The following is an 11,039-nucleotide window of genomic DNA, read 5'->3' on the forward strand; positions in this document are numbered from 1 at the left end:
TTATTTTTCATAACAAATTATTCATTATTTCCAAATTACAGGTGAGAAATCTGTGTTGTGCTGCTTGTCTTTGTCCCCAACATTCTGTTATCTCTGGGACCACTTGATTCTATCTTCAGAATGTCCCTTCCACTGCTATTTCTTTGAATGTCTCTTCTCACTGACCAAGGCCAGCCTTTCCTTCTTTTTTCATGCCTGGACTAACACTGGACTGTGTGGCTTGGTTATCCACTTATCCTTTAAGTGGTGACCAGTTTTACTCCAGTTGTGTCACATGCCTCTGTCCCCTGCCATCCCATCCACTTTCCCACTGGTTTTATATAAAGACCCTACTGCAGGGTTTCCCAGAATGGCCAGCTCCTACCCACCCTCCTTCCTGCAGCTCAGCTGTCCTCCAGGCCTCAGCTGCAACTCTGCCCTCTGCCAGACTCTTCCCCTGTCCCCTCCAAAGCTGAAGGAAATGTACCATCTCAGCGGAGCGGTCCTCCTTTCTCTGAGATTTTTCCTCAAGATTTTGCTTTTGCTGATGTGTCTCTTTGTCTATCTGTTGTGGCCAAAATGGCTCTTAAGGTTTCTAAATATTTTTGCACTGGTACTTCATATTGTTCCTCTCTCTGTATCTCAGAAATTTTTTTTAACAAGTGATGAAGTGAATATGAACAAATAAAAGTGAGTTAAAGAGTGATTTTGTTTAAATACCACAATTTTCTTTTGAAGTCTTCTCTCCTGCCTGGATAATTTCTAGTAATCTAGTACAGTGTTTTATACCACAGTAACTAATCTGAACTCATGTTGGAACTATATGTTGTGTTAACATTTTTAGCCTTGCCTGTAAACAATGTTTTTGCTTTTCACAGCATTGTTTTGTAAAAATAGTATATAAATTACTTTTAACTAATGACAGCGAAGCCATATACAGAAGTACATATTTTCTTTCTTCTGTCTGAACAGGAGGGCATATCGAGATAAGTTGAAGTTTTGGACCCACTGTGTACTAGCTACTTTGATTATATTTACTGTGTTCTCGTTTTTTGCTGAACAGGTAAGTTTTATATATTTTACATAGGTGTTAGTATTTCTTGGTACATTATTATCTGAGTCTTTTAGAAAATAATATAAATTCACAACTAGAATATTTTAAATTCTGTTAGCTTATAACACATATGCCAATATGTGAAATATATTTTATAACATTTAGGCAGTCAGTATAAGAGATTTTTATTCATATATCTTCTAAATCCATTACCTGTCTTCTTCTTGCCTGACTCTTAGTGGATTAACTTGTACATTTCGAGCTAAAACTGAAAAACTCTACTTAATTTTAACCCAAAACCTGCCTAGAATCCTTGTCTGATGCTAGTTTTTATGGGTCTCTGATTTTCTTTCTTTCTCTTTTAACTTTCCTGAAACAGCCTCAGCATCTTCTCTTCAGATACCCCCTGGGTGTGTGTGCCCTGCACACATGGGTAGTATACCTCCCACTTCAGTGAATTCCTGGGTTCCCCTATCCCCGCCCCCTCTGCTGTTTTAGTCCCTTACCGTTAGGCTCGCCTCTGCGCCCACTCTCAGCTTCCTTGATGTGAAGGTCCTGAAGACGTAGGGATGAAAAGAGAGGGATAAGAGAATCCTCATTAGGCTGCAGGTATGAAATGCCCTGAAGAAAAAAGATTGAAGGAGGAGAACGGCAACTGAGGTGACCTAACTTGTGTGGGGCAAACAGCCCCACCTCAGCCTCTGGTCAAGGTGACTCTTGAGTGACCTTTTCTAGTTGTCGTCCAAAGGAGATGTACACCAGGTTTACTTGCACTAAGAGAAAAGAGGTGCCTAAAAATTGAGAGCTTTAGAATAAACACTGAGCTTCCTGCCACTGATGGAAGGAAATTCAGAAAATGGAGATTGGACAGGTAAGTAGGATGGCAATTTAATACTTACTCATCTTCAGGTTCGAATATTTTGTTCCTAATATTTTTGTTGCCATTGTTCCTGGCATGTAAAAATCTTACAAAAAAAAATTCAGAAAGACTACTTACTTTTAGAATAGGAGTCCATTGAGAGATTTATGAGTCTAAACTGTCCAAGGATAGGGAAAAAGAGGGAGCTGGGCTAAAAGGAGCCACTGGGGGGCAGTGGAAGAAAACAGGAAGGTCAGTCTTTCCTGGGTCCTTCATAGGAGCAGAAAACAATGAACAGAATGAAAGAGGTAGGAGGGAGAAAGGAAAGGAAAGCCTCTAGTTACCCTGCTTTCCAGCTACTTGAATCAAGCTCTTGTCCCCTGCCTTCCTACCACCAAGAGGAACAAACCAGTCGATACCACTTCTTCCTCTGCTCAAATCCCATGCATCAACTAAACCACAGTGGTACATGCCCCTGCTCCAGCCTCCCAAGGAAGCAGTAACTGGATCTGCTTGGCAGGAGAGAGGGAGGCAAAGCACACAAGAGGGATCCCAAATGGAAACCATAAGAACATGGTTTGCCCCCCCCCCATAAGGACTAGGTTTTATTTTTAATTTTTATTTTAATTTAGTTTTATTTTTCATTGATTCTTTTTAGTTATACATGACAGTAGAATTCTAATTAGGAACCCATTCTTGTGGATGATCATTGAAACTTTTATAGTGTTGGTGACATTTTTTATTTCAATGATAGCATGGGTAACTGTGTTCATAAGGAAAAATGTATTATTTAATCCCAATTCTGAGCTACTGATTTACAAAAGAATTTTTATATTACAATCCTTTCATAAATTAGGTACTTTATTTTCAAATGATTTTTGCTAAGTATAGAAAAAACTGTCAGTACGGTTTTTAATATAGATGTATTTTAAAAATTCTGCCTTACAACTGCAGTCATATTAAAACCCAGAGAGTGTCTTACTGGTTACCTAGAGTCCATTCCCTTTTGTGGAAAGACTTGACAAATAGAAATCTTGAAAATAAATGTCTGGTAATAGGTATACAAAAATCTATAGTTACGGGTTTTAGAAAAATGAAGTGTGGGCCCAAATAATTTTAATCCTCTTGGGTCTGTTTCTGGACATATACCTAGGCACATTGATCCTACAAAATTAAAATTTGCTTTTGTTTCAGGGAGGAATGAGGAAACTTGTTTTTTGACTTTTTTACATATAAGACTATGGAAATGATTAAGGACAAATGTCTCAGAAAGTTGGATGCACTCACACTCATTCATCAGTATGGAAAATTGAAATTTATTTTCTGTCTTCCCTTGTTTAGTTAATTGCTCTTAAGCGGAAGGTGTTTCCCAGGAGGAGGATAAACAAAGAAGCCAGTCCCGATCGAATCAGGGTCTAGAAGATCTTCATTTGAATATCACCTACCTCAGAATTTACTGAGCATTTTGAAACTCAGCATCACTGAAGTGTCTTTGTGATGTGATGTGCAGCCAGCGTGGCCCAAAGAAGGGAAAATATTCAGAACCATACTGTGCTGTGGCATGAATATAGCCCACTGCCCAGGAATTATTTAATCAATTCCAAAAACTTAGATGTGGAACAGCTCTGAACTGATTTTACTTCTAAAGCATTTACTCATGGACCTGTCATCTTTTTATGAAAACCCTCACGGATACGCTGCTAATTTCCATCTGTAACCATTGCAAGCTAAGGGAGAAGCCCAGGCCAGCTTGGGAGCAATTGCTGAGAGACCCCCGTCTTTTCATTCCAAAGCCTTTTTCTATAGTTTTGCACTTTTGTTTTTCTTTTTTCCATTTCTCATTTTTCAGATAAGTAGCTATTAAGCTAACAAGTTATTCTTGCTTCTGAAAAAAGTGAATCAAGATGTCTAAACGTGATTTTATAGATGCTATTTAAATAATGTAGTTAATATCATCTCTTATTGGCAATATGCAAATTATTGATTTTATTAATGTGTAAAGTGGTCTTAAACCACTAATAACTACTGAAGAGCTCAGTGACTGACATTGGAAATACTTTGTACTTGTTTACTTTAGTCCCTATGAATACTGTGATTTTGTGTGCAGGCCTAATTACAAAGGGCTAGAGTTAAGTAGCAGTGCTACTTACCAGATGTAATTATGTTTTGGAAATGTACATATTCAAACAAAAGTGCCTCATTTTAGAAATGAGTAGTTCTGATGGCACAGGCACAGTACCTTGGTGTCTAGTTTAATACTCATCAGTATATTCCAGTAGCTCTCTTTCTCTGAATTGGTTTTGTATAAAGCAAGGGTCAACAAACTTTTTCTGTAAAAGGCCAGATAGTAAATAATTTCAGGACACAAATGTCTCTATCACATATTGTTCGTCATTGTTTTTATTTTTTTAAGCAGTCCTTTAAAACTGTAAACCCTGTGTTTAGCTTGCAGCTGTACAAGAACAGGCCATAGGCCAACATTGGCTAACCATTGAGGATTAGTATTTTTTATGTCTGGGGTAAACCCTGAAGTTTAGCCATGTTTTGTTATATCATTATACATTGGATTTAGGGAAACCTAATTCCATGAGTCCTGTTTGAAATTTGACAGGTATTTTAGATCATGATCTCAACAGTATTCTTCCACAGTGGCACACATTTTGTAAAAAGAACTTGAAATGTAAATACTGTGTTTGTGCTGTAAGAATTATGTATTTCAACAACTGAAGTCTCCTAAAAAGTTATATTTGTCTGATGCTTTGATTTTTAAACCTTTGGGGATTTATTTTTAAATCCACATTCAACAAATTACTTGAGTGCCTACATGGTGTGTCAGACTCTGTCCTGAATACTACTGAAATTAAGTGAAAAGTAGGGTGAAGACAGGAATATTTTAACACACTGGAGAATATTGTTTTATAAGGAGAAAAGAGGTTCAAAAGGAACTTATCATATGGTCAAATTTTAGGAGACTATCTGGGTTTCATTGTAAAAGCAAAGAATTTATTCTTGAAGTTATAGAGAAATGAATATTTGGGTATAATGGAGATTTATGCAGTTAGATGAACATAGACCCCACCTAACTAGGGGTTTGACAATGGGATAGATAATAGAACCATAGAATATTCATGGGATCATTCATCTAATGATTCAGCAGAATATTAGCACGTATGAACTTCGGAAGCTGATGAGTAGTCTGTGTCCTTAAAATTTTTTAAGGCATCAGAACCATTAGTTCAAATGAAATTCTATAGAAAGCCAACGTGTCTTAGGCTGTTTGTGTTACTATAACAAAATACATGAGATTGGGTAATTTATGAAGAACAGAAACTTATTTTCTTATAGTTTTGGAGGCTGGGAAGTCTAAGATCAAGGTGCCAGCAGGTTTAGTTGGATGAGGGGTAGTCTGCTTCCAAGATGACACCTTGGAATGCTGTATTCTCCTGAGGAGGAAGAACACCATGCTCTCACATGGCAGAAGGTGGAAGGACTAAAGGATGAACTCTCTATGGCAAACCCATTTATAAGGGAATCTCATCCCATGCATGAGGTCTTATCACTTCCCCTAAGTATTACCTGCCTCTTAATACTGTTATTTTAGTGATTAAGTGATTAAGTTTGAACTTGAATTCTAGAGGAAATAAAAACGTTCAAATCATTGTGTTCTATGATACAGAAGAAGGAAAGCTGCTGTGCTATCTGAATACCCCTGTGCCTCCAAACCCCAGGTCCCCGCAGGCAGAATTTCAAAACCACTGAACCAAGCCTTTTTTTTTTTTTTTTTTTTAATCAATGGCAGTAAGGCTGGGAGCACTACCTGACTTGGCTCAGTTCTCAGAGCAGTCAGAGGCAGAGGTGGGATTGGAACCTAGATTGTCTTTTTCCCATCACTTCCAGACCATGCTACCTCCACAGGGCAGTGGCACATGTGGGTGGTCACACTCTATGTGGTCAGATTGCAAGGGTTCAAGGTTTGGACCCTACACATGGTTTGCTAGGATTCAGCTTACTCTTCTGAAATGTGGGAATGAATACTGGTAGCTATTTCATAGGCCATTGGCTATGATTAAAGGAAATGACCTATGCAGCGTACCCAGGACAGTGCCTGGCAATCGTGTCTGCCTGGCAAGTGCCAGTGATGATGGTGGTAATGACCAAAGAATGTGTTAAGGGGTTGAATCTAGGCCAGAGGTGGGGCTCCTGGTCCAGTCATTGAGATGAGGGGATTCTACTACCCTTCACTAAGAAAGTAACACACTTTAATTAAAAAGAAAGATTGCTACACACACTTTATTTCTTCAAATATGTTTATTTTTAGGGGTCAGGAATATATCTCAGAGGGAGAGCACTTGCTTAGTATACATGAGCCCATGGATTCTATCCCTAGCACTCCAAAGATGGAAAAAATAAAAAGAGCATTTACTTTTAAAATTATTTCTTCACATATCTAACAGATCAAGGATTTAAAAATAAACTTTAATTACTTCTCAAGTCAAAACATTTAAGGAAGAAGCAGTACCAGTCCCACAAAGATTCCTTCAGAGAGTAGGAGAAAAAGAAGGAAAACACCATTGAACCATCCTCTGAGGTGAGCACAACCCCAGCCCCAGTGCCTGGCTCCCATCCCACAAGGACACCACATATACAATATACCCCACAAGAAACCCATATAGAACACTAGTTGGCTTCAGTTACTTGCCAAAAGAACAACTTTTAGGACAAAGCTGGATCTGTTCCAGGAAGACAGGATTCGTCCAACACTTAGAAATCAGTGCAATTCATTGTATCAGCAGAACCAATAAAAACCACATAACAGCGTCAACAGAGTTTTTCTTTTAACAAAATTATGAAAATTTTAAAGAGACTAAGCACCATGAATTCCCATTTGTCCAACAGTTGTTAAGGTTAATTTTTCTCTGTTGATATATTTTAAAGTAAATCTTAGACTTGGGGTAGAGACATGAGTACAGAGCATCTGGTGGTTGAGGTGAAGGGGGTGTCTTGGTCCTCTAACTGCTCTTCCCTCCCATTCCCTAGTAACAGCTGCATCTCTCTGAGTACACTTGGTATGCTAAGTGGTTTATGTTCATAATTTCATTTTATCCACAACCCACACTCATTTATCAGTGAGAAAACTGGGCCTCTTGCCTGAATCATATGTACAAGATCTTTCAAAGGACCATAGCACTTACACAAATGTTGCTTTTATTTATGGGTAAGTAGTGATCCATTGAATTCTGTATTCTAAATCTGCTTAGAATTACTCTGTTTTCCTGTATGATTAAAATGAGACAGAATAGTAAGGACTTTTTGGCAAACAAACTATTCATTGTAGTGGAGAAAAGTGGAGTGGAGAAAAGCTACACAAGACACAATGATAGACTGAGAGAAGATCATCAGATGAGACTACAGAAAAGACAGCTGAACTGTGCACAGGCCAGGTGGTACAAAATAGCCATGGTGCTTGGGAAAACTGCATGATGCTCAGAAAGGAGAGGCGAGAAGGGGAGTTAACGTGAAAGGCTGAAGATCCCTGCATGTACAAAATAGCCATGGTGCATGGGAAAACTGCATGATGCTCAGAAAGGAGAGGCGAGAAGGGGAGTTAACGTGAAAGGCTGAAGATCCCTGCATGACACCCCCAATTGTGTTAGTGTATCTGAGGAACCCCCGAAGGCTTTTGGGCACCACCAAGTAGGATCTGGAGGTAGATCTGACTCAGAATCCCCACTCTCTTGCTGAACTTTTCTAATCCATTCTGGGGATAATAAAACCCAGATAGTAGGTTTTTACAGAACTAGATACAATGTATATAAAATGCTCCCACATTTGGAATGGTATAAATAAGTGATAGCTACTAGGTGACAACTGGAGATTATGATCAGGTTTTGACTTTAGAACAATTACCAGCAGCAAGATAGAGAATGGGATAGCAAAAGAGCAGGTGAAAAATGATGGTCTAAATTAGGGCAGCAAAGTTGGGAGAGATGAATCCTGTAATGACTAGAACTGAAATGTTTAATGATGTTTAAAGTCCAGAAAGGGAATTCTTCAACGTTCAGCTTAAATCAGAGACACTCTGAAGAGTCTGTCTTTGGTTAAAATAAACATTTGTTCGTTTGGTTGTGTTTTTGATTTTCATTATGCTGGAGATTGAATCCAGAGCCTTGCACATGCTAGGCAAATGTCTACCATTGAGCTGTACACCCAGACCCTGAATGTGTGTGTGTGTTTGTGTGTGTGTGTGTGTGTTACCGGGGATTGAACGTTGGGGCACTTCACCACTGAGCTACATCCCCACACCCTTTTAATGGTTTATTTTGACAGAGAGTCTCATTAAGTTATTGATAGTCTTGCTAAATTGCTGAGTTTGGCCTCCAACTTACTATCCTCCTGCCTCAGCCTCCTGAGTTATTGGGATTACAGGTATGCACCACCATGCTTGGCTCTAAATTTACTTCTTAATGCAGTTCTGGGCTTCCAGAAATTAATGGAACCATTTCAGGGGGAAAATAAAAACTGAAAGAAGAATAGTAAGCAATATGCAACCATGAAATACCAAAATTGGAGTCAGAAAATAAGCCCTGTAGAGTAGGACTTATATACCTGATATTTACTTGGATTCTTGAAAAAAGTCCAATTAATAAATGTACATCTGAAGGAAACAGACATCTCTCTGGAAGAAAGTACTTGAAGTTTAAACTCTCAGGACTGCCAGACAATTAAGATCAGATAACGGGCACAATGGCACACTCCCGTTAAGCCCAGTGACTTGGGATGTTGAGGCAAGTTCAAGGACACGCTCAACAACTTAGTAAGACTCTGTATCAAAAAATAAAAAGGGCTGGTGAAGTAGCCATGTGTGTGTGTGTGTATGGAAGCATGCTAGCCAGAATAATTGGAAACAACAGAACTAAATCTCACTAAAGACCTTAGATGTTACACTTGACAGAGAATGAAATGTTAAGGAGGAAGTTGGAGACTCCTAATCAGCAAGCAACAAGAAGCCATTATAAAATGAGTTAGAAGAGATTCAAAACTAATCAAGCAAAACTGGAAAAAATAAATAAAACATTGTTAGAAATGAATCAGTGGAAATATCTAATAAAAGACTCAATTCATTTGAATGGAAAAACTAGTGATCTGGAAGACATAAAGAAAATAGCTCCATTGTGGTGAAAGATACAGGGGAATGCAAACTATGAAAGGGAAGTTTATGGTTAGGTTTTTGCAACTCATTATTTCATTTCTTAGCAAAGTAAGAATAGAAGGCAAACTTTCAAAAGGGGAAAACAAATCCACATACAGCATCGTCATTGTTAACAGAAACTTTAGACACATGTCCTTTAAAATGGAGACAAAGACAAGAATGTCCAATATTTGTGCTTCTATTTACTGATACAAGAGATCCTGGTCAGTCCAGTCAGAAAAGGAAAAAATAAGAATTATAAAGCAAGAAACCAAAGTGTGATTAGTCACAGATATTATTATAAAACCCCAGACTCTACAATCAAGTTATCAGAAATAATAAAGAGTTTAGCAAGATTAATATCAGAAATCAATTACAATTTTACATAGCAACAATTAGAAAAAATATCAAAAATATAATTTATAAAGCAATCCAATAAAATATGCAAAATCTGCATAAGATAAAAAATTTAACTTTATTGAATGATATTATTGAAGTCCTAAAAATAGAAAATATACTATATTCAAGAATAGTGAAATTCAGTAATCTCTAAATTGTTTTATAGATTTGGTGGCATTCCAATAAAAATTCCAGCAAGTTATTTTTCATGGATGTTGGATAAACCCATCCTAAAATTACTTGAAAAATTCAAGTATACTCAGGATACTGTGAGGATAAAGTAAGATATGAGACTTGCCCAGTGAGACATAAAAGCATTAATAAAATTGGAACAATGAAAACTGTGGTTTTGGCACATGGATGTGGGTAGACTGGCCAGAAAAACAGGCTAACAAAACAGGCTCCTGGACATTACCTTGATTTGATGATCACATGTATATGTATTGAACTATCACACTATGCCCCATAAATATCTACAATTATTATAAGTAAAAAAAAAAAAAGACCATCAATAAATGATGATGGGACAGTAGTTTCTATGTGAAGGGAAAAAAAAGTAATTTGATCCCTGACAAAAGACACAAAGATTAATTCTAGATGAACGAAGCCATGAAAAAAAAATCTTAAAATTTTACTGAAAATATAGTGGAATATTTTTATAACTTCAGGGAAACAATAAATTTCTTTTAAAAGATACCAAAAAAGGAGCGCTGGATTTGTTCCTCCCTGCACTTGCTTAGCACGCTTGAAGCACTGGGTTCAATCCTCAGCACCACATAACAATAAATAAATAAAATAAAGGTTCTGTGTCCATCTACAACTACAAAATAAAAATTAAAAACAACAACAACAAAAAAAAAAGTTGTGGAGATTAATACTCAGCATAAAGACCTACAAACCAGTAAGAAACAAATTAATATCCAGTTGAAAAATGGGCAAGAAACCCAAGTCAACATTTTCAGGAGACAGGGAGATGCCTACTGGGCATTAGAGGAGCTTAATCTCATGAGTGATTAGAAAAATATAAAAAGACCCGAAACAAATATCATTTTATATCCACTAGAATGGCAAAAATGGCACAAAAAAAAAAAAAGAGTAAAGAAATCCGACAATGCCAGTAAAGAGGAGTACGTTTGACAGGGATACATTTTGTTGGTTGCAATACAATTGGACACAATTGAGGGTCACTCTGTATCACCAGGCGCGACAGCGACCCCACTCAGAGATACTCTGTAAACAGTTCAGCCCGGCGCTCCCCTCCACAGCGAAGGTCATGAACTTGGACCACACGGATTCATGAAGCAGTTCACATTTTTATGTTAATAAAATAAAAAACTTAATAAAGTTGTCCTTATGTTGAAATATTTCTAAAAAAAAAAAGAAATCAGAATGTTCAATCGGCTTTGGAACTAACTCAGATGTATACTGACAAGAAAATCCATGGAAAAATCGTGGAATAGTGGGGTTTTGTTTTTGTTTCTGCTCTGCGCAAACGAAACTCAGCCCCGTGGTTCAAGGGCAGGTACGTTTGGTAACAAAAGTTAGCAAACGGGAGGAGT

General features: G+C 37.5%; 1 protein-coding gene across 1 annotated transcript in view; it reads left to right on the top strand.

Moving 5' to 3' along the window:
* Positions 1–4,636, top strand: part of Gnptab (N-acetylglucosamine-1-phosphate transferase subunits alpha and beta) — a 74,631-nt gene extending 69,995 nt beyond the window's left edge. The window contains exons 20-21 of the mRNA XM_026397098.2: positions 952–1,042; positions 3,234–4,636. Of these exons, the coding sequence (XP_026252883.2) occupies positions 952–1,042; positions 3,234–3,311 (169 nt within the window). The 3' untranslated portion in view covers positions 3,312–4,636. The remainder of the gene's footprint in view (positions 1–951; positions 1,043–3,233) is intronic.
* Positions 4,637–11,039: the final 6,403 nt, after the last annotated feature.

The sequence above is a fragment of the Urocitellus parryii genome, chromosome 5 (genome assembly GCF_045843805.1).
Source record: "Urocitellus parryii isolate mUroPar1 chromosome 5, mUroPar1.hap1, whole genome shotgun sequence".
Lineage (NCBI taxonomy): Eukaryota > Metazoa > Chordata > Mammalia > Rodentia > Sciuridae > Urocitellus > Urocitellus parryii.